This window comes from Camelina sativa, chromosome 14 (genome assembly GCF_030686135.1).
Source record: "Camelina sativa cultivar CO46 ecotype springtype chromosome 14, ASM3068613v1".
NCBI classification, from domain to species: domain Eukaryota; kingdom Viridiplantae; phylum Streptophyta; class Magnoliopsida; order Brassicales; family Brassicaceae; genus Camelina; species Camelina sativa.
In genome coordinates, this window is record NC_141893.1 from 6,744,128 (window position 1) to 6,771,182 (window position 27,055).

The 27,055-nt window shown below is 35.0% G+C and overlaps 5 protein-coding genes and 1 pseudogene across 6 annotated transcripts; 1 reads left to right on the forward strand and 5 right to left on the reverse strand.

The window, feature by feature from the left end:
• Positions 1–59: 59 nt before the first annotated feature.
• On the reverse strand, positions 60–6,403 carry LOC104755887 (protein TOPLESS). 2 transcript variants are annotated; one of them, XM_087486492.1, is made up of 23 exons: positions 6,049–6,403; positions 5,469–5,625; positions 5,158–5,337; positions 4,939–5,052; positions 4,685–4,843; positions 4,406–4,583; positions 4,208–4,331; positions 3,827–4,111; positions 3,630–3,739; positions 3,479–3,548; positions 3,329–3,402; positions 3,055–3,246; positions 2,610–2,972; positions 2,380–2,520; positions 2,203–2,298; positions 1,974–2,120; positions 1,774–1,884; positions 1,517–1,696; positions 1,305–1,433; positions 1,110–1,205; positions 832–1,020; positions 562–728; positions 60–443 (listed from the first exon to the last, which is right to left on the reverse strand). In XM_087486492.1, exons 2-23 carry the CDS (start codon positions 5,546–5,548, stop codon positions 230–232), a joined length of 3,399 nt encoding a protein of 1,132 aa, XP_087342618.1. In that variant the 5' UTR covers positions 5,549–5,625; positions 6,049–6,403; the 3' UTR covers positions 60–229. The 2 variants fall into 2 exon arrangements, with proteins under 2 accessions (XP_087342618.1, XP_087342619.1); XM_087486493.1 differs by lacking the exon at positions 6,049–6,403 and adding an exon at positions 5,719–6,046.
• A 5,169-nt stretch (positions 6,404–11,572) lies between these two features.
• Positions 11,573–12,270, reverse strand: LOC109128855 (Molecular chaperone Hsp40/DnaJ family protein). Its single transcript, XM_019235974.2, has 2 exons — positions 11,879–12,270; positions 11,573–11,780 (listed from the first exon to the last, which is right to left on the reverse strand). Exons 1-2 carry the CDS (start codon positions 12,000–12,002, stop codon positions 11,611–11,613), a joined length of 294 nt encoding a protein of 97 aa, XP_019091519.1. The 5' UTR covers positions 12,003–12,270; the 3' UTR covers positions 11,573–11,610.
• A 1,236-nt stretch (positions 12,271–13,506) lies between these two features.
• LOC104740260 (uncharacterized) lies at positions 13,507–16,873 on the forward strand. Its single transcript, XM_010460808.3, has one exon. It carries the CDS (start codon positions 13,852–13,854, stop codon positions 14,458–14,460), a length of 609 nt encoding a protein of 202 aa, XP_010459110.1. The 5' UTR covers positions 13,507–13,851; the 3' UTR covers positions 14,461–16,873.
• Positions 14,672–15,255, reverse strand: LOC147927899 (protein NUCLEAR FUSION DEFECTIVE 4-like). The gene has a single exon (XM_087483002.1). The coding sequence runs from the start codon at positions 15,253–15,255 to the stop codon at positions 14,809–14,811; it is 447 nt and encodes a 148-aa protein (XP_087339128.1). The 3' UTR covers positions 14,672–14,808.
• LOC104740261 (protein NUCLEAR FUSION DEFECTIVE 4-like) lies at positions 15,466–16,700 on the reverse strand. Its single transcript, XM_087485935.1, has 4 exons — positions 16,599–16,700; positions 16,370–16,555; positions 15,805–16,171; positions 15,466–15,740 (listed from the first exon to the last, which is right to left on the reverse strand). The coding sequence occupies exons 1-4, from the start codon at positions 16,698–16,700 to the stop codon at positions 15,466–15,468; spliced, it is 930 nt and encodes a 309-aa protein (XP_087342061.1).
• A 181-nt stretch (positions 16,874–17,054) lies between the features above and the next one.
• On the reverse strand, positions 17,055–17,765 carry LOC147927900 (nucleosome assembly protein 1;3 pseudogene; annotated as a pseudogene).
• Between the last annotated feature and the right edge of the window lie 9,290 nt (positions 17,766–27,055).

Consider the following 27,055-nt stretch of genomic DNA (forward strand, 5'->3'; position numbering starts at 1 on the left):
AAGGTAAAAAAGTAAAAAAACTCGGAAACGGAAAGAGAGAGAGAAACAACAGCAGTTACTTTGTTCATCCAACTTTACTACTGCTGAATTACTGTGAAAATATGTTACATCTAAACATGTTAGAATCTCTGGGTCATAAACCTTTCTACCAAAAATATAAAAAGAAAACGAAAAAGTCTTTAAAAAAAGAAGAAATCAGGGAGGCAGGTGACTCTCCATTCAGATCAGATTATCTCTGTGGCTGATCAGAGGCAGGGGCTCCAGCGGAAGATGCAGTCACTGCGCCGCTAGCTGATCCGTTCTCAGCTGGTGGAGCGACTCCCCATTTACCTTCGGACTCAAGCGGGTCAAATATGTGAACTCCTCCGTCTGAGAGACCAACCGCAAACATGTTTGGTTCTTGCGGATGTGCTGCAATCACTAGTGGATGTACGTTGGAATTGCTGCACAAATGAATAAAAGAAGAGATTTATGAGCTGAAACTTCTTTCCGAAACTTAAAAGATTGCTTTTGAAGGAATGATTGCTGTTGAAAATTTCAAGATTCTTCTCCTCTGTTTACCTGAGACTAGCTGGTAGATACGCAGAAGGGTTGACCCGACAACGCAATCTTAGGTTTGCAGAGCTAAATACACAAACTGTTGCATCCATAAAACTCGCGTAGACCAATTGGCTATCGCATGAGAAAGTGGCATGAGTGATCGGAGCTAATGATTCTCGCGCAGCCCACTGAAACAAAGCAATCATTAATCATCTTTTCAAAAAACAAAAACAAAAAATGTAGATCTTAGGGAGAAAGAGAGAGAGAGAGAGGACTGTATAACTAAAATACCTGTTTCATGCATTCGAGCTTGGTAGTTTCGTAAATGGCGAGCTGTGTCTCGTGCACAACGAGGAAGTGAGCTTGATCTTGATGGAACTGAACACGAGTATCTGACAGTGCAGTGCTTGGTCTTCCCTGCGGAAGAGGAAGAACCTTGCTTCTCTGCTTCTCCCATCCATCTGTGTTCCAAACACATAGCTGCAACAAAAACAAAAACGTTTAAAGACCATTGATCTTGTATTCATTTGACTCCCAAAAAACAAAACAAGATGGTTAAAGGCGGGAACCTGAGCATCTGCTCCAGAAGAAACCAGCACGTTTAATACGTTGGAGAAGGCAAGACCAGTTATTCTCTTTGAATGACCTTTAAGCTTGCTCTTCACCTGCGCAAGCAAACAAGGAACATGTTGACCATCATATGAACAAACAAAAAACTGCTTCTTCTATTCCACATTCTTCATTTAAGAATTTTTAATCATTACCTCATCAACACGGACGTTATAAATCTGAATCGTACTATCATCCATTCCAATAGCGATGATATTGTTGTCTTGAGGATGGAAAGCAAGAAAAGTTGCAGCAGGCGGTGGTGGCATGAAAGTAGCCATTGTCTGCAAATTATTAGCCAAGAACAGTCAATCAAAATGCATACACAAATAATCAAATCGTAAGCATATGTGTGTGTCCCCATTACCTTAAACGTCATCATGTTAAATAAGGAGATCTTTCCTCCGGAGGCTGACATTACATATGAGTCATTCTTGGATAAAGCAAAACAAGGTACAGCTTCCTCGGGATTGGTTTCAGCAACGTCGTTAGTCATTAGGATCCCACTTGCTGGTTGCCATTGCTGAGGCGGTAAAGAAGCTGTCGCCTACACGGAAAATAAAGATGTAGAGGTCAGTGACACTAATCATTATTTGTCCAAGAAAGAGAGAGAGTCAATGTCACCTTTCCAGTTGCGTTGCGGTCATTCCGCTGCCATTTCCATAGAAGATGAATAGCGTTTGATGCCAAAGCCAAGATAGCGTTTCCCGAATTCGTGAAAATCAATCTTGATATCTGCAAAGAGTCATCGGTTTTATTGTTAGAAAAAAAACATCAGTTTATATGTAGCCTATACATGGCTCACAAAATGTAGATATGTATACCTTGGCGACTCTCAGATTCTCAGGGAGTCTCAGTGACCTGCATTGAGAAGGCTCGCTGACTTCAGTAAGCTTCCATATCTTAGACTTATCATTTGATTCTTCTGTAATCACTGGCTTCACATCCACCATATTCCGCGAATCACCATTCTATAAAAAGCAAGTGATGGTGAATGATGGAAAGATAAGAAGAGAAAGGTTAGGGAAAGAACAACAAAATTATATTTCTTACCATTCCTTGGATGGAAACTACATTGGCTGATCGATCTGCGAGTCCAGCACTCGTTGCTGCAGCTGCCGCTGCCGCTGCGATGCTGTTTATCGCAGGCTGCAAATGTAGAAATTGAGTGTTGATAAAATCTTTCAATGGAGGGTAAGTTACTTAAAGCTTATCTTAGATTTAAAGTACCTTGGAGGATTCAGATGAAATGTTCTCAAAAGTGTGCAATAGCCTTAGACCATCTGAGTTTGCCATAACCTTGATCACATTCTCGTTTGCAGACACGGCCAGGAGAGAGCCTTCCTTGTTAAAGCGGATACGCGGGCTTGCCTAGTTTAACGTTTAGAAGCACAATTAAAGAAGAAAATCCAAAAAAGTATCTAAAAACTAATCAAATTAGGGTTTTTCTATCCGCGTACCTGGAGGCCTCCATCACCATCAATGGCAGTTAAAAGCTGTACAGTGTCCATATCCCAGAACTTAATGGAATAATCATCACCAGCAGCTAGATAACGGTTTTTAGTTGTATCAAACTGCACAACACCGAGAGAACGCTTGTGGAATCCTTGGTAAGTTCTTTTAACAGCTCCTTCGCTTTCATTCCACTCAACAATGAAAGACTCTCCATCTTTACTCGTCCCACAAGAGAATAGTCTAGTTCCATCGGCACTATAAGCCATCGTAGTACACCAGCGACCAGGTGCATCATAGTCAACGCGAGAACCCATGTTGTCATACAACCATGCCTTAATTTTCCCATCGAGAGCTGTCGAAAATATGAACTAGAAGACAAGAAGAAACAACAAATCAGAAAACTAAAGCATGTACAGGAAGGCAAGGAGATCAATGGATAGCTAAGCTTACCTGAATGTTTTCCTTGTAGTGAGGACAGACAGAGTAAACAGGAGCTTCATGGCCTTCAAAGGTATGCCTTTTGACACCTGTTGCAGCGTCCCAGACCTTTATGGTTTTGTCATCACCACAGGTTATCACACATAGTTGCTTGTTTGGAGTCGAGAAGGAAATATCATTCACACCACCAACATGAGCATCAATCTGAAATAATCACGATATTACAAGAGAATCCCCAAGGGAAAAAGATTGTTAAAGGAGAGAGAGCTTGTGAATGTTCTGAGACCTCAAGGTGTTGCCTCATGTCTTCGCCTCCGTGATAAGAGTATAGTTGTACAATATGTCTAGAGTAAGCAACTCCTGCAATTGAGAACGTTGGGCTGACTTATAAAGTTGCAATCATGAGGAGATTTCAATTTAAAGGTGAGTTCTTTACCAAACAAGGAACCGTCAGGGCTCCATATCACACGGTTGACAGAAACGACAGGTTCTTTCACCAGAGCAGCCTGAAGACACAAATACTTAGTCATTGCAGATTCAATAACATAAACCAGTACTGATGTTTTGTTGTTGCTATGCATAGGCACCTGTAAGGGCATTGAACATTTACTCAAGTCCCAAACTTTGAAGGTCTTCTGTACTAATCTTTCCCGAGAACCAACTTCCCACAGCCCAATATCTCCTACATTTGTACCAACTGGTACAACAACGCAATCAAGTTAGAAGGTCGTTGATGATTATAAGTAATTACATGAAATACACATACACAGAGCAAGAAACAAACCTAGAAGCAGAGTCTGTTTGATTGGATGAAAGTCCATGCTCATGGGAGATGAGCCCTGAGACAAAGTTCGTGCAACTGTTTTAGGCAAGTCATCAGGTGCTTTGAAAGCTGCTGAAGTATGACCATGACCCTGCCCTGGAAATGACATCGGTAACATGTTCACACCTAGATTCACCTCATCAGTGATTCCCATTGGCCTTGTTCTTTTTGAGACATGTTCAGAATCCGCTGATGGGTAGTCTAAAGCGGCATTAGTTGGAGGAGTTCTCGGGTGCTTCAATGCCGCTATACCAAAATAAGAAAGGAGTTCCATTGTAAGCACATTGCAGAGATCACACAAAGTTTGTCTGAAGTAACACGCATTTGATAAGCAAATAGTACCTGAGATCGATGGACCACCAAGGGCAATGGCTCCTGCGGAGACAGCTGGATGTGGGACAGAGGATGGACTAGACATCCAACCAGCAAGAGGCGTTGGAACGGGTGAGGCCGTTGGTTGAAATGGCTGGAGACAAAAGGGACAATCAAACACTTGGCCTCATTAAACAATAAAATATAAAATGACAGATATTAAATTACCCCGTGTGCGCCTAAAGGAGGAAATCCTCCAGCTTTTGGTATTCCACCAAGCAGTGGATTGTTCACAGGGGATGGAGCCCGTGCGCCATTTGGAGGGCCACAAGAGTGATCCACAAAAAGTGTCTTTATATCTGGATTTGGCCTTGGATTTTTACAAAGCTGATGTTGCCAATTCAAGCTGCAAGTTATGCAGTAACAAAAGATGGAATGAGTTAATAATATGCCAAACAAATTGAAGTGAATGAGACAAAATGATTAAGAGATAAAGCAATTATTAACCTCTGGTTGATCAAAGTCCTCAGCCTTGAGTTTCTAAGAGTAGGAAACTGCAATTTATCACGGAACAACGGGTTCGCCTCAATCAGCTTCTTGAGTTCCACCAACATGATAGCTCTTGCAGACTTGGTGTCCCCATACTTGGACAACTGTTCATTCTCCCTAAAAGTTCATCAAGCTCAAAACACTTAATCATCTGCATCATCGTTCTTTTGAACCACGGGTGTGAATAATAATAAAAAAGCTTTAGACTTTACCGGAAGTTCTCTAACGTCAAGAGCTGCGTAATTTCCTTGAAAAGCTCCTCATTAAAAGTTGAAAACACTTTTAAATCCTTCACTAGTATGTCCACAGCCTTGGGACGATCATGCCTAGCAAAACAAAAAGTCACCAGGGTGAATCACACAAATCAAAACTCTTTTGTTGTTATTTCGCTGAAAGAAAAAAACAAATCACAAACCATCATCATCACTTACTTATCCAAAGCCTCGAGATACTTCTGCTTTCTTATCTCAAAGAATATCTTCATAGAGTATCTGTTATCATCAACTTTTGTGAAACCAGAGAGATACTTCTCAACCTCATCCCAGTTTCCATTGTGAACCTCATCCTCAAAATACTTCATATTGAAGAAAAAACCAGATTCTTGTTCAAGCCTACAAACATGAGAAAAAGCAAATGCATTTATTAACCAACCAACACAAGAAGCAGTTCATTTGGTAACCAAAAAAGTCCTGGAATAGATCGAAAGGAGTGAAATCTAGAGAGTAGGAAGAATAAGACTTACTTGTGAACAGTCTCTTTAAACTTCTCTTCATCAAGAAACTGTAAGATCAAGAAGACGAGCTCTCTACTAAGAGAAGACATGTTTTATATATCTCACTTCCTAAAAGACTTTTTTCCAACTCAGATGCACACAACACACACCTAAACGATCACCAGATCTGCAAAATTAAAAATAATGGCCGGAAATGAGCTTAAATCTGGATTTCAATATTATGGTAATTAGATAAAACAACAACATGAACAACACCAACAATTATCCACAAACTTGGCATCTCTCTCTCTGCAGATAACGGAAAAAAAAACCAGGAAATTTTAGGTCTTCCTGGAATTGGAAGATGCAATTAAATAGCTTTAAAAAAAAAAAAAAAAAAAAAAAAGAGAATCTTTTTTCACTACATGAAAAAGAAAAAAACAAAAGCAAAATAATTATCAGAAAGGGGAGAAGCAAAAAAAAAAAAAAAAAAAAGATAGGGCGAAAAGGATTAAAAAAATAAAAACTCGAAACAGCTAGATTCCATTTACAGAACAGAACAGAGGCAAAAGGTATGTGAGAAAGAAAACAAGCGTGAAGCTTTACTTACCATGAAAGAAGAAAGAGAGATCTATGAAGAAGAAGAAGACGACGACGACCAGAGAATACAGATGATGGATTGATTTTTTTGACTCTTTTTTTTTTTTTTTTCTTTTCTAGAAAAAAAAAAAAAGCAAACTTGGAAGAAATAAAAATGAAAGCTTTCTTTCTTCTTCTCTCTCTCTATCTAGAGAAAATCCTTTTTCTCTCTCTTGGGGGGATATATATATACGGACATTAAAACTTGCAGAAATGGAGATTTTAATAAGAGAAGGTGACAGATAATTGGATGCTGATAACCAGACTGGTCTATCACTCTAGAAAAAGCTAACTCCGATAAGCACTAGTGATAAGCAGAATAGCTTATCGATACGTCTAGATCGGCTATATTAGTTGCCAGCTGTACTCCACGGAGTAACGATCCTCTACATCGCGGTTTGTTGTGACACGTATCTTAGAAACCGTCGATTTCGTGAGATGGCGCGGAGGACGGAGATCTAACGGCGAGAGTTTCATTCAATGTGTCAGACTTGTCTGTTGATCCCTCGTGGCACGACAAAGCCTTTTTTTTAATATTAATTTATTAAAATCTTTTATTGAGTCGTTTACCCTCGACTTTGACTGATAATTACGGATATGACATTTTTTTAGAGAGAGTCCAATTGCTCTTGAGATGCGGTTTAGTCGTCACGTGATAGGGAGAGAAATGTTCAACTCGTGTAAAGAAAGAAAGATGCTACGTCTCTCTTCTCGCCGGTATACTCATCATAGGCTCGGTTTATCGCGATTTAAGTTACTACACACGCGAGACGATATGACTACTGTATAAGAAAAAGACTCTAATATTATTCTTGAACATTTTTTTTTTTTTTGGGTTGGTAACTCCAATATATTGCTGAAGAAATATTCTGTTTTTAACTTTTTCAATACGGGTGAATTTAGTGTGTATGATTGGTTGTGCTTGTGCACATTTGTAAAAGAAAAATGTAAACGTGAGGACTGAGGATAATATACAAATTACAAATCCACTTGCATTGACTATTGAATATTAATACTATGTCTAACTTAAATTACACAGATTTTTATAAAAAGTAAATCCTGAACTTTTTAAGTTAGATCACCACCACCACCGTATGAAGAAAGTTTGTTTAGATAGCTCTACTTAGCTAGGAGCAGGTAGATTGGAATGAGCTGGATTCTTTGGTTTTGTTTAATAGCGAGGAAGTACAAGTTAGGGAGCTTCAAAAAGTGAATAACATTAATTTTAAAACAAAACTGAAAGTGCTCAATTTATAAATTGTTAAACTAGAGGGGAAGATATCGATGCAGGATGGGGAAATTAATGAGGGACTGGTGTGTGTGTGTGTATATAGGGTCGCACGTTTTGAGTATTTGACATCTATCCCGTCCAAACACCAAACACTGTCGTCTCACCATCACTACACGTAACGTGATAAATACAATAGTACAAATCAGTGGCGGAGCGAGAAAACTGAGTCATGGGTGTCGATAAAATTTGAGAAGGGTGTCAATAAATTAATATGTTTCTTCAACAAGGGTAAATTATTTATTTTAACAAAAGCTAATATGAAAAAAAAAAAAATTCATGGGTGTCATATGACACACATGATCCTTCTCTCCCTTCGCCACTGGTACAAATCTATTATCTATACATACATTTTTTAAGTACATTTTAAATTATATCCTTTTATTTGTATTTATTTAAAAATTTATTTATAAAATTAATTTCTAAAAATTTTAAAAGATAACGTGACTTCAGATTTTTTTTTCTAAATATTTTATAATCTATTCAAACTAAAAAAATACAGCAATCAATATAGAAACAAAAACTATAATATATTTAACTACACATCCTATTATGTGTTTGAAGATATTTTATCTTTGAATCCTTTGCAAACCAATAAAACAACAATTTTATTCTCATTTTGTTTTTCAAAACATGTGAGTTTTGATTCTCAAACGTAAGATTCATATTTATTTAAATATTATATATAAACTTAATAAAAATTTTAAATATTACGAATAAATAAAATTAAAATGTTTTAAATACTATATAATATAGTTATATAGTAGATGGTTATAAAAAGGACATGTTATAATTATATAGAATATCGTTAAATTTGTGTTAATACGGGTTAAATTCTCATTTTATTATTTGTCAACACTGCTAATATTAGAATATTTGACATATAAAATCAAGTTGATTTAATTAAGATTGTGTAAAATAATTAAATCATTAGGAAAAATATGATTTAATCACAGCGTATAAATTACTTATTATGTATTTAGATCTCTTATTTTTTTATAATAATTAAAAATCAAAAACAAATTTCAAATACTAAACAAAACAAACTAAATATAACAAACAAATGGTCATCAAGTGTATTGTAGATATAAAAAATTAATATAAATATTTAACCTTACAAACAACCGAAAAATTTAGTTATTCTTCTATTTACAAAACATCCAATATTTAACAAACAAATATAATATAAATATAAATAATAATAAAAATTATATACACTCGGTGTACCGCGGGTTAAAATCTAGTATATTATATATATAACGAATATATAGTGAAATAACCTTAGTGCATTTGACAGTAAATTTTTAATGCACAAGACACAATTACACTAAATATCCAATCCCATTTTCTAGAAATATAAGGATTAGATTAATGGAGTAGCTTGTTGTTGTCCGTTAAAAAATAAAACGAATATGTAGTTTTGAATTAGCAGCACGTAAGTATATTATTTTAATTTAGTTTAGCGTGTGTATATCTATGTTAAGCTTTTCTTATTTATTTATACAGTAGTTGTCCACTACGTCGACTAGTCTACTCCTAACAAATCACGAATCGCGCGGACCATTTTCAATATTTTTTCTAAAACGATACATAGTAGTAGCGCTCGTTTAAAAATTTCCACCTAGTATCGATTACGCCTCGCAAAATCGCTAGATTCATTCTCACCGCTTCGATTAATGACTAATCCCTGCCTAGTATTAATTATCCGATTATATCTGTCTAATTTGATTATAATTTGTCTAATCCGATTACTTTCCGCTTAATTTTGTGTATACCGATTATTTTTTGAACTAAATATAAATCAGACATATATATTTTTGTTATTTCGACATTTTAATTAAGAGTTTATGATGTTTTACAATAACTAATGTATAAACTTTTAATAAAAATCATAATTTTAAAAACAGTACTATAGTTTTATATTTTTTTTTTAACATAAACAGAATTATACATATATTTATTCCAATTTATTTTAATTCCTGTTTAATCTCCGATTTTCTCGCTAGGCGCTAGGTCCATCCCGACCGCCCGACTAGCGCCTAACGATTTCTAAAAGAGGACATAGTAGTACTAAGAAATCGAATTTCCTTAAAACAAGCAGATCATAATATTATAGTGTATAGATTTCATAATTCTAGACATAAAAACGAAGCGTTTAAGATTAAGGAAACGTATTTTTAATTTTCAAAAATTACAAATACGTGTTAAAAACATTACATATATTATGCAAAATAGAAAATTGTTATGAACGACACAACATCTAATAAACTAAATGACTGTATGTAAATTTTGACTCCGGTATGCTACTTAATAGAAAACAAAGTAGAGGAAATGAGAAGGATTATTTCCACACTTCCAGTAACATGCATAAGTTGGAAGTTTTCTTTCGTAAACAAAAAAAAAGTGTTTGAGATTGAAAAAAAACATTTGATTGTAGCTATGGTTCAGAATAATATAAAAGAAATCTTTACCATTTTAATTTGTAACTCATCTGTCATAGAGTCTAATGATTAAGTTAAAGTGGTTAAATACTTGTTATATATATATAGGTCGAAGTTAGGATCTAAATCCTACCATCTACATGTTTATCTTACACTTTTTCCATTTCAAAATATAGGATGTTTTAGCTAAAACACGCAGATTAAAAAGTCTTTACTTTTAACAAGTTCAACCAATTAAAAACAATACTGTATAATATAAAATACTAAACTAATTTAAAAGTTATATAAAAACTTGCAAATATCATATATTATAAAATAAAAAACTTCTCTAAAACATCTTATATTTTGAAACGGAAGGAGTATTTGATCATTGTAAGCTTTGAAAATCCAAATTTTACAAGTTTTGGGAGATTAGAATTTCGATCCATCTAGCTGGGTTACTAAAAAAAAGGAAACAAATTCTCAAAAAAAAAAAAAAAATCTTATTGAAAAGGGAAAACAAAAGTAATTTTTTTGCAAACTTATTAGACAAAAGAATAGTACTAGTAGAGAATAATTAATTAGAGAGAATTGAGGGGATGGGTGGTTGCATCTTTTCTGTTTTTTTCTTCTTTTTTTTCAGTAATAATTAAAAAAAAGGCTCTCCGGCCAAAAGCAAAGCACCGTGGGGTCACATAAGGCGTATCCGTCCAAAAGTCTCACTCTCACGAGATCAGTGACGCTTTGATGAACCTCAGCCCTAACTCAACTTCCCTCTATTTGTTTTCCACATTTAATGTTATTTAATCAATCATTCACGATGCTACTCTCGTTCACGTACACATCTCTATACCGGTGGTAACCGTGCGTTAATATACACAATCCGCAATTAAATCATAAACCCAACTACAGGGTTCTCTATTCATTTGTCCACATAGATTTTCTCTTCAATATTTTCTATTTGGCAACAGATTGGTTTTAAATTTAATTAGTAATCAACTAGATATTGTCCAACACATACATAGTCATTAGTGGAATAATAATAATAAATAGATATGGGGGAAGAGGTGTTAGGGATTGGTCACTTTCCACTAATATATGTGACTATGTGTCCCCTTTTCTTACACGTTCACATACAAAGTTTAAAATCATCGCTTTGCCATTTTCTCATATATATCCCGGGTTATTTTGGCGATATTGATATATCAACTGTATTGCGACTTATACGAGGCAATGGCATTATACCACCAATATTTGGTTTGTCAAATACTATAACGTACACAAACACACATAATATATAGAAAAAGGTGTATTCTATGGTCAAAGATGAAAATGGATAGAATCTACAAATTAATTTCCTTTACCATTCTAGTGAACAGAAAGAATTAAAGAGAATTGTTTCTCATGTAATGGATCAGCAACTACTCATGCACTAGCCAAGACTCGCCAAAAAAGAAAAAAACAAATTGATGATTTTTTGGTGAAGTTCTGATCTTGCAAATCCTGGTCTTTACGAAGTTTAGTATTTCTGACTAATTCCTCCACCAAGTTATGTGGTATAGGGATACGATACGACTTTCTTTAGTTTTGTAGCATCCACTTTTATATTTTAAATTCTCGATCGCGCATGTACTTCGATGGTAAAACATTGAACATAATTAATAGTGAAATGACTAGTGTATTTGAATTGTAAAACTAAAACCGCTTGAATATTATCTAACGATCGATATTGGTAAAAAAAAAACATATTACCAACATGTATTAACTATTAGATTATTTCAGTCATCAGGAAAAACATATATATTTTTATTTATTATTATTTTATTTATGTAGAATAACAACAACATATTCCGGTATCCTTTCCGGAATGAAGACAATGACCTATTTTAAACTTCATTCTCGAGCAAAATGCATTGCATCCTTTATCCCCTCCCTGCTCAGGCAAACATGGAGTTACATTGAAGCATACGTGATCGGATTCTTTTATCCCAAAACCTATATATTTGATTCAATATTAGATCAATATATATTATTCATATAGATTGATAATATAATGTACGTAGTAAAAAAAACATAATAAAATAGTTAAGTACCAGAAACAATATCCGATGTTGTACGACAATGAATAGAAGATATAACAACCAGAATGGTGAGAACAAATGCGATTAAATTCTTTTTGGTGATAGCCATTTTTCTTTTTCTTTTCTTTTTACTCATCTCTGATCACATTTTTTAATATATATATATACATCAAACAAACATAGGTAAATAGGAAACGTTTACGGTCAAAGATGAATAAGAACGTAATCTTTCGGTTCTCTATTTCCTTAGCTTACGTTTCTAGTCAAAGAAGAAGTATTTTCTTACATAGCTTTGACACATTATATATTTAAAGGAAACAAATTTGACTAGCAAAAATATATGATTTTATCACACAAGTAGCTTTTATTCGACGCAATTCATTATCTCTCTTCCTACTGGAAAATTTGACATCTCAATTTAGTATCATATATATATATATATATATATATATATATATATATATATATATATTAGAAAAATTTACATAAATATGTATATGTGTCAGATTTATGGGTTTAATTGCAACAATTAATAACAAATGATTTATTTCTCAAATGTAAATCTCCTCGTTTTAATTAAAACTGAATGAAATTTTATTTTATGGAAATAGATTTATATATATATATATAAATGATTTATTTTTAAATTATATATATAAAGGTTCACTCTCTCCCTAACTTGGCATCTCCATTCATTATTCTATTTTATATTTTAAATTTTATAGAAATATGTTTCTGTAATTGATTAAATTTTATTTACGGTTTTAATTGCAATAGTTAATATTAAATGATTTATTTTCAAAATGTAAATATCCTCATTTTAATTACAATTAAAACCATAAAATAAGAAAACATTAAAGAAAAACTGATAATAAATTTTAGCAAAGTAAAAAGATTAAATCAAGATGAAATTATACTTATGTATAATCATATCTAATTTCTTTATCTCTTGAAATTGATTATATTAGGATTTTGATTTATTAAAGTAAGGAAATATAATATATTTCTATACTTTATGAAAATAATTTTTTTAAATTTATGCATTACGCAAAAAAAACAAATTTAAAATACATAATTTTATTTCGATATTTTCTTAAAATTTTAAGTTGTTTATTAAAAAAAAATATATGCAACAAGCCACAAACACCTACTTTTACTACAGTATAAATCTAAGAAAATAAATTGGAAGATTCTATCCATTTTCATCTCTGACCATAAAGATACATTTCTTTTTCTATTTTTGCTATGTAGAGAGAATGTGCTAATATATAGTGTGTTACTAATAAGGGAGGGGGACATATTTGGACTAGATCCAATCTGAGTTAATCTATCAGTCTTTCGCAAATGACATCATCATCATGTCCCTTAAACCCCCCAGTGCATATTTTATATAACAGAGTTGTGCTTTTTAATCCTTCACTTGATTCTTGTAATTAATTTCCTAGCGAATTATATAATTTAGTTTGTAAAAAAAGCAAAGCAAAAGTAGATTCCAAAAACACTAGTATTATACTGACTGACATACTACTACTACATGCATGTTAAACGACAAAAGTAAATGGCACAATAAGATTAAACAAGAGTGACCCATAAACAAAAAGTAAAGATCCCACTGGTTTTGCTCCTTTCCCCACACCGTAATTGATGGTCACTCTCCCCCATTCTCCCTCCACACTCACATCTTTATTTTTTTCTTTCTTCAGAAATTACTCAAACAAGAAACAAGCATGGGTTTTACTTATATGCACAAAAATCAATACTTTGTGTGCGTATTCGTAAATTTTGTATGTTATTTCACTTGTGACCCATTTTAATTTCTCACTTTAATAAAATATAGAGTCCATCTTTACGCTTCAACTACCTTAACGACGAAGCCCGCTACTTTCTAAAAAGTCAAAAACGCCCCTCACTCACCTGTCTCTCTCTATATATATACTATCTTTATCACAAAACAGAACACACAAACACACACAAAACCTTGTTCAATGGAAGATTGGTTCTTATGGCTCTCGAGAACAAACCTTGAACCTTCTCTAATCCACGAATACGGTATCTCCTTCTCCCAGAACGAGCTCGAACTCGAAGACGTTGCTTACTTCAACCACGAGTTTCTTCAGAGCATGGGAATCTCCATCGCTAAACACCGTCTCGAGATTCTCAAACTCGCTCGCCGAGATCGCAAGAACGCTCCTCCGCTCACCTCTCGATCGATATCCAGATTCATGGTTGCTATCAAGAAAACAGGGAAATGTTTCTCGGATCACGTACGCGCCTGGATCCGCCGCGAAGAAGAGTCGTCTCGAGCTCTGGTGTTGGTGCCGTCGAAGAAGAAGACTAGCAGCGGGATTAGTAAGTGGAGAGGCGGGTTTATGAAGAGGAACAAGAGATCTGTGATGCCGAGTAATGGGAATGGCGGATTTGAGAAGCAAGAGAGGTTGCTCTTGACCAATGGGACTCCTTGTAGACTCGATAGCTTCTCAAGTCCCATGGTTTTTGATTACAGTTGCGAGGATGAGAAACTACTTTATGATCAAGATACTTGTTTCGAAGATGTCAGATGGGATTCTATGTTTCAGAATCTCAAACCTACCTAGTAATCTTGGTATCAGATTGATGGTGAGAGATGATGTTTTAGGTTTCTTCCACCATGGATTTTTTAAGTTTCATTCTTTTTTTGGCCTTTGTGTGTTGAAGTGTGTGATTAGGGTTTTTTTTGGTTAATTAACTATTAGGGTTGAGTGGAGGTGTCAGGTGTGTGTGAGTGTGTGTGGGTCTTTGTAATGAGTCTGTCTCTTCAGTCTTTGCTTTTGGCCTAAGTCTCTGTTCCAGTCAAAAACTTCTTTACAGCTTTTTTTAACTACTTTTTTACTCTGTCTTTCTGAAAAAAGTGTGTACACACATAACCACGACAACTAAAACCTGCCTCAGGTGATACCACTACACTACTCTTGAGGTAACCGGAAAGATCTTGAACCGTATAGAGACTGATAAACCGGTCTTATTCTAACAGTTAAAATCACGCCAAGAATTGCGGCAACCCCACAGACGCAAGCCAGTATCATGAAAGTCAGCTTGAAACAATCTGGTCCGTAACAAGTTGAGCTTCCTTGTCTAACAGCCTCAGCATCATACAAACGACCAGCTAGTAAACCGAAGAAGAGAACTGCACCAATTGGGTTTCCTAGAATCATGAAACTATAGATGATGCCAAAGTGTTCGAGTCCAAAGAGCTCAGACGCTGTAGGAACCATGAGAGAGTACTGAAACCCGTAGCATGTCCCTAGAAGCGCGGTTGCGGGATAGAGAGTGGCGGTTGAAGAGAGAGCGTAGAGAATGAAAGCAAGTACCATTAGAAACTGTGCTAATGTCATCCACACGGTTCTCGGCATTGCTCTTGACTTGACAAAGTGCTCTGAGATGGCTCCTGAGCTAAGCCGGCCAACAAAGTTAAAGAAACTAAAGAGGCATAACAAGACTGTTGTGTTCTCAATGCCAACTGCAATCCCAACCTGAGCCAAGTTGTTTAAAACTGTGACACCAGAGCCAACACCAAGAAAATAAAGAAACCATAGAAGCCAGAAATCAGCCTTGACCAAAGCTTATCTCATTCTAAAATCCTCTCCTCTCCTCGGTCTTCTCTTCTTCTCAACTGCTCCTCCTCCCTCAGCTAAAAGGGTCTGTATATCTGAAGCATCATCATCCTCTATCTCAATGAAACTCCCAAGAGATGAAGAGGGTCTCAACAACGGGTTGGTTTGATTACTCTCTCCTGCCTCCTGATCTAAACCTTCCGCAGATTCGACAAGAGGGTTCGGCTTCTTCAAAGACTTTTTCCGGATAAATGTCATCTTGACAGGAATTGCAAGAGGAGACACTAGTAGAACAACCACTAAACCAACCAGTGTAATATGTAACGCTACTGCTTACTGAGATCAAACTGCCAACCACAGTGATGACTAGAACAACGAGAGCAGCTAAACAAGCCATGGCTTGAGTGAAAACGAAATGGACATGCTCAGATGAATCCTCTCCAGAAGCAGGAGCACATGGTCTAATGAAGTACATCATCGAGAAACAGATAACCGGGATTCCGAGAGCCAAGAACAGCAGTAATTTCGTAGAATACTGATCAAGAAACACATTATATATCACAGTGTAAACCGCACCACCAATTGCAGAATAACCTTTGAGAATTCCGGCAACAGTGCCTCTACTGAGTGGAAAATTCTTCATATTCGTCGTCACTAGAACTGCTGTCCCAAACCACGCATTGCTATTAGTAGCCACAATCAGTGCCATCCACAACTGCAATTTCCAGTGAACAAAAAGATCACTTTTTTATATGGATGGATTCAATGTTGTTCATGAGTAGTTAAAAGCATCCAAAAGAAGACAGTTTCAATCAATCAATTAACAATCAAGTGGTTCACATAATCACATATATGCATCAGATAAGGCTAAATTCAGAAACTTTAAAAGAAAAAGGTGAAAACTTTGACTGACCAGCCAAAAGGGAAGACGAGGAAGAGTCAGAGTAACGGAAAGCCAAATGAGCCCATAGCCGAAGAAGCAAGCACAAGCACCGACGAAGAGGACCATCCAAGGCGGAAGCTTGCTACAGGCGTAACCAGGAAGCAAAGCGACGCTCTCTCCGACATCATTGGCAACTCCAAGGATGGTGAGCTGTTGCTGGATTGTAACCCAACACAGATTTCAGAGCATGAGAGTATACCGGGAAGTTAAAAGCGTTTCCGGCGGCGATTTCGAGCCATACCGCCGCCGATAAACCAACCCACGGTGGTCGGCTTCCCGATTTAATCACTTGCTTCGGCATATTTTTGTAATGCTTCTCTCATAGCAAGATTATTGGGGGTTCATATATTGGGGATATTATACACTATTTGAATTTTTTATAAATTAATTGTGTACTTTTTAAAAAATAAGAAACTTTGACCTCTTGATTAAAATTATCTCCTCTAATGGTAGGATTTAAATTTGGATTTTTTATTTTTGAAAATATAATTTATTTAAATTTAAAATTTATAAATAGAATAGAAGTAATTTAAATGTTTAAACATATAAGGATTAATAAGAAACTTTTGATTGGTTATGATGAACAATTTCAAAAAATTAGTAACCAACCTCAAGGTAATTTCATGACAAGAAGGTACAAAAAAAACAGAGGAATTCAGTAGAGGACCTTCTTTTTGGTCTTGCTTACTTCTTCCTCCTCATCTTCGTCGTCTTCTTCTTCCTCATCCTCATCATCTTCTTCATCCTTATCTTCGTCTTCATCAATATCATCTTCATCGTCATTGTCTATTTCAAACTCCTCTCCCTCAATAGCCTCACCAGTGAACCATGAGACAACATGAGGTATAATTTTCTCCCGGATCGTAGAACTGCAGTAAGCAAGGAATACTTTAATCAGATATTAAGAAATGTATAACTTCACAATAAAAGATGCTAGCTCACGCTTTTATGCAGTAGGTAAAAAGATAAACGGAAAAGTATTAGACTGAAAGAGTTTTTATTCAAGAATACGAACCCAATGTCATAGTCTTGTTCCATTAGATTCTGAAGTTCCTCAGCCTGCACCAAGAACATTAAGCTTTAGAAGAAATTTTGATCAAACATATTCAAAACAAGGCATGTTTTGGAACCAAATGATATCATACACTGTGTCCTCATCAATGTCTTCGTCATCATCAGGAGCTTGGTGAGGATTGAAGAAGTTGAAGAAGCTTTCACAATCTTCAGTCTTGGTAATTGGCTTAGCATTCTTCGCACCTTTCTTAGGCTTCTTCTTAAGAATCTTCTGAGTTAAGCATTTTCCAAGATACCAATCAATTTCTGTCCTGAGAGAGAGAACAAAGAAACAGAACCCAAGTTGGAGCATAGGTCAACACAAGATTACGCAGTTCCTTGGAAGCATCTCAAAACAAAACATGCTATGGAGCAATACAAGAAAGTATCAACCAGAAACAAAGGCAAAGAGTATACCTTATGCAGTTTTGTCGTCTCCTTGGTCTATCTTAGTATCCTCTGGAGCCCCTTCAACGTCAGTAGCTCCATTCACAATATCATAACGCTGCACATTCCAAGTGTCAAAGCAAAATTCAAGAGAAAATCAAAAGTAAACATAGCCAAAGCAAATAAAGAAACTTATCATCTGAACAAAATGGTTTCTAATTTAGATAAAGTAACCACATTCTAAAGATAAACGTTTGATCTTGTCACAAAGGCTGAAAAAGGGACAAACATTGTTTTGTTCTCAATGTATACTCACTCAAAGGTCACACATTTATACTTCCACATCCATACACAATACTGTCAAAATGTTTGGTTTATTTTGTCTTTATAAGAGTTGCTCATTCAAGCAGAAAAAAAAAATAAAAACAAAAAAAGCATCACGGAAAACTAGACATAATTGAGTGAATCAATAATTATCGGTATTATAGCAAATAAAAATTGAAAGATTACTGTTGATCAATAATAAGATGTCAAGAGATAAGGTTACAGAAAACTCAAACAATGGTGGTACTCGATAAAAACCTGATGTTATTATCTCGGTTGGACAAGAATTTTCCCAAGATATTGATTGCAAGGACTCGTAAGCCACCGTTTTCTTCAATGCTCATTATCGTTTGAACGCATTCATATAGGATAGCGTTGCATGCATTTTTGTTTGACTCGGTTTTTGATGCCACCTAAGACATTAAAAATCAAGTTGGGAATCAAAATGATTTTCTGTGATTATGATTCTAACTGCTCTAGATCAATTTTTTTCTTAATGCAAGTGTAACAGAGATCCTTCTAGCAAAATCCATAAAGGTGAGAAAAAAGCTTCATTTGTTACCTTTATTGATTCTGAAATATCAGAAAGAGCAAAACATTATGAAAATAACATAAAGGAAGGTTTTGAAAAGCAAATAAAAGATCACAAAGACAGCAAAACATGAAAAACCAGGTCATTCAAGCCAGGAAAAGCCTTGAAAAAAAGGGACTCATATTTGATAGCTAAAAAAGGGACAAACATTGTTTATCAAACAAGATCCACACTGAGCTGAATGAAGGAGTAAACTTACCTTTTCGATTTTAGCAGCAGTTTTCGCAGATTTCCCAATTAACTTTTCTGAACTGAGCTCCATTTTGATCCTTATTACCTAAACAAATCAAACAACTCAATTACAATTAAGAAAACCCATTAAATCCTGACTAATTCTGGTCAGCCCCCTATCTCTTCTATGGTGCACGATAGAACGGAAACAACGGAAGATAGAGATAAATCTTAAAAGATTTTTCAGGAAAACAAAGTTCAAATCGAAGAAGTCTGCACATGAGATTATAGAGAACACGACGCGGAGAAAGAATAACAAACGGCGGTGAAGCTATTTAGGGTTTTAGCAGATTCTATCTATCGCGATTGGCCTCTGCCGAGTCAATCGCCTCTGCTACGCATCTCCAGATCCTTCGTCCAAACACCTTCCCTTGATTCCTGATCCTTCGATTCCAAATTCCATCTTTTCTTGTTTCGGAACTCTGATCGTCAGAGAAAGAGAGAGAGACGAAAGTAAATAAAAATCGAGCTTCCCATAAAAAAATTTCCCTTTTGTATTTTTTTTTTTGGACAACGCAAAAACGACACGTAGCGCCTCTTAGAACAAAGATGAGTATACTATATAACAACCTCCCTTAGCTTTTTTTCTTTTGTTCTGAATTATTTTTTTTCTCCAAAACAATATGAACCCCTCTATGAGACTACCGATGGAGAAGGTCTGAGTGGTTTACTCTATTTAAGTCTAATAAACAAAAATTCTTTCTTTTTCAAACTAATTGACAAAAGTTTGTTTCAAAATTCAAAACTAATTAATTTCGAGTTATATAAAATTGTTAATTACACTTATACAACATGATCTTTATAATCAAGTTTCATTTTTTTTTTTTATAAAATTTATACTAATAAAAAGTAGGAGCTATAAGTTCCTAAAGCCGTCCACATAGGATTTTAAACAACCAATAGAAATTTGACATATCACTTATTAACATTTTATACAATTTCCAGAATTTTCTATATTAAGAATTATTTTAAACAACCGATCATGATTTGACATGTCATTTATTAACATTTTTTAAATTTACAGAATTTTTTAGAAAAAGGAAAATTTTAAATTTATGGAAATCAAAGAACTAAGCACAATATCCCACATCGGCTAGAAAATTTTTAGACAATGGTTCAGAAACCAGTATAAATAAGATTAATATGCTTCCAACAACGAATAAGCATGAAAGCTTGATTTATCAGGCACCCAAGTTTAAAAGTTTCATTTGGTTTGATATGGTTTTTTATTTGATCAAATTAAAACTTTAAACAGTTTCAAAAAAATATTATAATATTTAAAAAATTTAAAGTTTAAATATTATAAATATTAAAACTTTTAAAAGTTCTTAGCTTTTAAAAAGATTTAAAATATTATAAGTTTTAAATTTTAAAAGTTTAAAATATTATAAATATTGAAAAATTTAAAAACGTTCAAATTTTATATTTCGAAACCTTTTAAAAGTTTAAAATATTATAAATATTGATGCAAAACATAAATTATCTTATTTATCTACATTTGTGCCTTTTATTTCTTATGAGTTGTAAAACATATTTTTGTGTATGATTTTAGAGATGAGTTGATATTCTTTCATTAATTTTTTATTTTTGGGTCTAAGGAAGAAGGATTGACATCGCAAGTCCTTAATTTGATGTTTGAGTCAAATTTTGAGGTTTAAAGAAGAAAGATGGATGACAAACACACATGTTTTATTAGCTATACATAGGCATGACCAGAGTTACGGTTGTCACGGTTAAGGTTTATTAACCATCGGTTATGGTTAGAAATTTTTGTAACTTTAACCAGAACCGTTTAACAAACGGTTAAACGGTTACGGTTCAAGCGGTTACTGTTATATACGGTTACGGTTATTTGATTATATGATACGGTTGATATTATTTGATGATATAATATAATTAATATTATTTATTTATAATTAATATGTTCTTATAGTGTACTCATATTTCTATATATCATATGATTCATATTAAATAAATATTTATTAGTATATTTTATTATGTTTTTAAAATATTATAAACCAAGTAAGGATTTTGGTTTGAGAAGTTTCTAAACGCGTGGATCTAAAACTTTTAAAAGGTTCAAATATTAAGAATATTTAAACTTCATAGAATGTTTTAAAATATAACAATTACTTAACCTCCATAGAAATTTTAAAATATTATATCTATACTAAATTTTTAAAACTTTAAACATATGTAATCATGAATTTCACAAATTTTTTGAGAAAAGAAATGATTTTGTTCTTGGAGTTTGATAGGTTAACAAGTTGTGTGGTAGTCTAAAAAAGGGTTTTCAGTGGAAGAATGCGAAGAAGTTGACGAGGAAGAAGAAGAAAAAGAGTATAACGAAGAACCAAACGGTAAAAGTTACGATGACAATTAACACAAAATTTGACAATGAAAATAACAAGAAAGAATATGAAGAATAAGAAAACATTAAATAAAAAACACGAAAACAAAGGTGGTAGCGACCAATTAAATATGAACACGAGTTAAATTCATGATTATAAATTGTTTCGTTTTTCTGGTGGTCAAAGAAAATGGTTTAGGATATGTGAGGTCATCAGTTTGATTTGCCTCGCCTGGACGTCAAGTTAAATTTATGATTTTTTTTTTATCAGATTTGATTTTATAACACAACTGATTTTTATATTTTAAAAAATTGTGTATCTGTTGTAAACTAGAGAGTTCAAAGGGTAGAATCTCTTGTCTTATTATTATTGATTCAATGGTACATTACATATATATATATATATAGTCAAGGGCAAAGCCCAATTACATTAGGAAGCATAAACCGACATAGACTAAGGAGGTGGCCGATGGGCCTTATGGTCTTGGACGGACACGGGCCATGTACGGGCCGTGTATGGGCCTGGTTATGGAGTCCATCTGTTAAGTGGTTTATAACACTCCCCCTTGGATGACATAACCATGTCGATGCTAAGGGATCGATGCAATACGCTAGGGGGTGCTGCCTCATTAAAACCTTACCAGGAAAACTCAGTGGGACAAAACCATGGTGAAGGAAAAAGAGTACAACACGCATTGCTCCCCCTTTTCCAAGCATCACTCTAAGTCCTTAATCCTCCGCATTCCAATTTGGTACATGAGCTTCTTGAATGTTGTTGTCGGTAATGCCTTAGTGAAGAGATCAACTGAATTGTCGCAAGATTGAACTTGTACCATTTGAACTTCTCTAGCCTTCTGTAATTCATGCGTGAAGAAGAACTTGGGTAATATATGCTTCGTCCGATCTCCCTTGATGTATCCTTCCTTAAGTTGTGCGATGCAAGCGGTATTGTCCTCATGTATGACTGTTGGTTCCTTATCTTCGGCCATGTCACAATCTGTCCTGATATGTTGAGTCATCGACCTCAACCATACACACTCACGGCTTGCATTATGTGGATCCGATAAATAACCTGCATCAGCAAAACCAACTAAACCTTTCTTTGTTATAGTTAGTATAAAATAAACCAAAATCTGTCGTTCCTTGTAGGTAACGAAGAACATGTTTAACACCGTTCCAGTGCCTTTTAGTCGGACAAGAACTAAATCTTGCTAGGAGGTTCACGGCAAAACATATGTCCGGTCTAGTGTGGCTAGCCAAGAACATTAACGCTCCTATAGCACTGAGGTATGTCACTTCAGGTCCGAGAACTTCTTCATCGGCCTTCTTTGGACCAAATGGATCTTTATCCAAGTCTAAGCTCCTAACAACCATTGGGCTGGTCAATGGGTGAGCTTGGTCCATATTAAACCTCTTGAGTACCTTTTCTGTATATGCCATTTGATGCACAAGGATTCCATTACCAATGTACTCAAGCTGTAATCCAAAACAGAATTTTGTCTTGCCTAGGTCTTTCATTTCAAATTCCATCTTGAGATATTCTATTGTTTGGGCAATTTCACCAGAGGTCCCAAGGATGTTTAAATCATCCACATACACTGCTATTATTACAAACCCTTTGTTTGCAAACTTCTTTATAAATATACATGGACTGATTGGGTCATTCCTATAGCCTTCTTTAGCTAAGTACTCACTTAATCGATTATACCACATTCGACCACTTTGTTTCAGTCCATAAAGGGATTTGTTCAGCCTTATGCAGTACTGTTCTCGAGAACCACTCTTATCTTTGAGCTCAATACCCTCTGGTAATCTCATATAAATTTCATTATCCAGTGGACCATATAAGTATGCGGTTACAACATCCATTAACCGCAAATCCAGTTTTTCTCTTATAGCCAGACTTATTAAGTACCGAAATGTTGTTGCATCCATCACAGGGGAGTATGTCTCCTCATAGTCTATTCCTGGTCTTTGAGAGAATCCTTGTGCTACAAGCCGTGCTTTGTATCTCATGATTTCATTCTTCTCATTTCTTTTTCTTACAAAGATCCACTTATGTCCAACTGGCTTTATATCGAATGGTGTCCTTAAGATCGGACCAAACACATTCCTCTTCTTTAAAGAGTTTAACCCCACGTCAATGACTTCTTTCCATTTTAGCCAATCTTTACTTTGAGTGCACTCTAATATAGATGTGGGTTCATGATCCTCATTTATTTCAAGTGCTACCTTGCATGCAAATATTTCATCGATGTCGACATCTTTTCTGTTCCATTGAATTTCAGACATGATATAACTTATTGAGATCTCATTATTATCAATACCTTCAGGACCTTGAGGTTCAGTGTCTCAAACCTCATTTGGTACCTTAGGATTTGCCGCGGCCATGTCTATCATTTTCTTAACCCCGGATTTATTTGCACTTTTCTTAGATTTCCGAGGGTTCTTATCTTTGGAACCTAATGGTCTACCTCGTTTCAATCGTGGCTTAGACTCTATAGCAACTTGATTATTGTGTTCCTTCTGAACATCAATACGTACTAGTGCATTACAAGATGGTATGTACGATTTCATTACTCTATGTGGGTCAGCAAAGGAATCTGGCAATTAATTAGCTAGCTTTGCAAATGTATAATTTTCTGGACCTCTGCATCACAAGCTAGAGTCCGAGGATCTTGCCAATTTAAGGATGTTTGATTCCATATTATTTCTTTGACCAGCTTGTCTTTCTCTCCACCCAACATATGAAATTCGGATTCAGCAAACTGACAATACGCGTATCCGGCCTTAAATAAATCACCCGTAGTTGGCTCAAGATACTTAACAATGATGGGAGAATCATATCTATCATATATTCCCATCCTCCTTTGAGGTCCCATCTTTATTTTCTGTGATGATGCAATTGGGACATAAATGGCACACCCGAATATCTTTAGGTGGGATATGTCTGGCTCATGACCCATTAATAATTGGGATGGCGAATATTTATTCTTTATTCTAACTAGATGGCCTGATGCGTATAAGCTCTACTGCATGTAATACTGTGTGTCCCCAAGCCGACACAAGAAGCTTCGACCTTAGGATTAATGGTCGAGCAATTAATTTGATTCTGTTTAATGAAGGATTCAACTAATCCATTTTGTGTATGGACATGTGCCACAGGGTGTTCCACACTTCCCCCCATGGACATACTACATTCATTAAACGCTTGGGATGTAAATTCACCAGCATCATCTAGACATATAGTCTTAAGTGGAAAATCTCTTTAATTATTTTTCTGGTGATGGCCTTATAATGAGTTTCCCTTGTATACATGCTACACAAGTGAGATTTTAGGGATAACTCTCCTCTCTTTAAGAGTGTGCCCATTTAAATTTAATATCAGCATACGCATCATGTTAGAACCCGGATGGCCAATCCGGTCATGCCATAAAGTGAATTATTCATTGAACATTTTGTTCATTTCCAAATTAACTTCTATCATAGTAATCTTAGCATGGTAAAGACCAGTGGCTAGTGCGGGTATAGCTTCTAGGATTTTCTTAGATCCTTGGATGATTTCAATAATGTATAGGAACTCTTGGTTTCCTTCACCCTTAGTTTCAACATGTAGACCATTCAAACGAATGTCTCTAAAACTCAATAAGCTTCTCTTTGAGCTGCGTGAATATAAGGCATCACTTAGTTCAAGATGAGTGCCTGGCCGTAGCCTTTAAACTTGCTATACCCTTATTATGCTAATATTGGCATTTTTCATAATGAGATTATGCAAAATATCTCTTATCCTTCAAAATTGTGTGGCTTAATCCACTATCCACCACAATTATATTCTTGTCCTCAGCCATTTATATAATGGACAAGAATTTATGTTTTAAACATAAACAAATAATAGTATATTAAAAGAAGTAAAATAATTGAATTTAAACCATAAATAATATTCCAAATAATAATCCAATCAAATGCAAAGCATAAAATATAAAATTAAATCAAGACCACATTTGAGTTTTAATTATCCTCTCTTAAACAATCGGAGGTTTCATAATCTAACTGGTCATCATTCTCATGGTCGAAATCACCTTCACCATCTAGATGAACCAAGTTAGCTTCTGGATTTTTCATTAGACTCTCTTGATAGAGATCAACAAGGTGCTTAGGAGTTCTGCATGTCTTTACCCAGTGGTTCTCCATACCACATCTATGGCAAGTGGACTTGGTCTTATGTTGCGGTTTAAATAACCCGCGGCCTCTAACATGGCCCAAGCCGAATCGGTTTCCACGGCCTTGACCACCAAAATTGTGTCCTTGATAGGTCCCACGACCAGGACCACCACGTCCACTTCTCCCATGGCCACGGCCACACTTGTCCCTATGGACATAGTTAGACTCTTTAGTCTCTTTAGTCTCTTTAGGCGCTTTAAGATTTTTCTTTGCCATGTCAAATCGACTTTATGGGCTTCTGGTAATGGGGAAGAACCAGGAGGTCTCATTTCACTGTTCATTAGCAACAACTCATTGCTTTGCTCAGCAAGCAGCAAACAAGAGATGAGACTTGCATAAGTTTGAAACCCTTTTCACGATATTGTTGCTGAAGCAGTATGTTATTGGTGTGAAAGGTTGAGAATGTCTTCTCTAGCAAGTCTTCCTCAGTAACCTCCTTACCACATAACTTAAGGATTGAGACTATCTTAAATAGCTCTGAGTTATACTCATCCACGGTTTTGGAATCCTGGATCCTTAAGTTTTTCCAATCAAATTGAGCCTTTGGTAGGAGCACCGTCTTTTGGTGTCCATATCTGTTTGTCAACTCTGTCCAAAGCTCAAGAGGATACTCTATTGTAAGGTATTGGTTCTTGAGACTCTCAGCAAGATCATGGCGTATATACAAGATCGCCTTATATCTATTTTTCAGTGCAATCACTATCATTCTTAATTTACTCACATAAGTTCTTTGATTTCAGTTTAATCTTAGTATTTAATGCCCATTACAAATAATTATCTCCAGAAACATTAAGGGTATCATAGGAGAGATTGTTAAGCTTTGCCATCTACAAAGCAGAACATGCATCCATTCATTAGCATGCGGTATATGAGACCGAACCATACAATCAATATTAGGCCATGCGGTATTTGAGACCGAACCATGCCAATCACTTAAGGCCATGCGGTATTTGAGACCGAACCATGCCATGCTTATTTATACTCAAATTTTCGTGGCTTATCATGCATGAAACAACAATCCTAGACAAATTCTAGTATGAACAGGAAATATGCACAATTTCAGGTTTTAGCAATTTTCCTTTTTCTTAAAATTTCCTTTTACTTAACATGGGATAACAACAAAGTTTTAGGAAATATTTCTTAAACCTTTAAGATAATAATTATAATTAATTTAGAAGTTATCCAAATTTCTTTTCATGCAAACACAAAATTATTTCCGATTTTAAATTAGGATTTTAGGGTTTTGATTTTAGCAAATAATTATGCATAATCGGATTCAACCTAGAACAAACAGCTTTATATTTTCTATATGAAATTCGATTTCAATATTCTAGTTCTAGGGTTCTTATGCAACAAATAAACAATCAAACAGCCCTAAACTTTTACTCTTAAGCAATTCGGGTTTTAGGGATTTTAGTTCTACGGTTTCAAACAAACAAGCAACCGGATTTTAAACCTGATATAATTTGTGTATGGTTCAATTTACAACCAATCTAGC

Excerpts from the sequence above, each read along its gene's own strand:
- LOC104755887 (XM_087486492.1), bottom strand. The coding sequence starts at position 5,548 with ATGTCTTCTCTTAGTAGAGAGCTCGTCTTCTTGATCTTACAGTTTCTT. Across the intron at positions 4,584-4,684 it reads AGGACTTTGATCAACCAGAG|CTTGAATTGGCAACATCAGC; the intron begins GTTAATAATTGC and ends CATAACTTGCAG. Across the intron at positions 1,434-1,516 it reads TTAACATGATGACGTTTAAG|ACAATGGCTACTTTCATGCC; the intron begins GTAATGGGGACA and ends AATAATTTGCAG.
- LOC109128855 (XM_019235974.2), bottom strand. The coding sequence starts at position 12,002 with ATGAGTAAAAAGAAAAGAAAAAGAAAAATGGCTATCACCAAAAAGAAT. Across the intron at positions 11,781-11,878 it reads AACATCGGATATTGTTTCTG|GTTTTGGGATAAAAGAATCC; the intron begins GTACTTAACTAT and ends TCAAATATATAG.
- LOC104740260 (XM_010460808.3), top strand. The coding sequence starts at position 13,852 with ATGGAAGATTGGTTCTTATGGCTCTCGAGAACAAACCTTGAACCTTCT.
- LOC147927899 (XM_087483002.1), bottom strand. The coding sequence starts at position 15,255 with ATGCCGAGAACCGTGTGGATGACATTAGCACAGTTTCTAATGGTACTT.
- LOC104740261 (XM_087485935.1), bottom strand. The coding sequence starts at position 16,700 with ATGCCGAAGCAAGTGATTAAATCGGGAAGCCGACCACCGTGGGTTGGT. Across the intron at positions 16,556-16,598 it reads GAAACGCTTTTAACTTCCCG|CAACAGCTCACCATCCTTGG; the intron begins GTATACTCTCAT and ends GTTACAATCCAG. Across the intron at positions 16,172-16,369 it reads CTCGTCTTCCCTTTTGGCTG|TTGTGGATGGCACTGATTGT; the intron begins GTCAGTCAAAGT and ends TGGAAATTGCAG.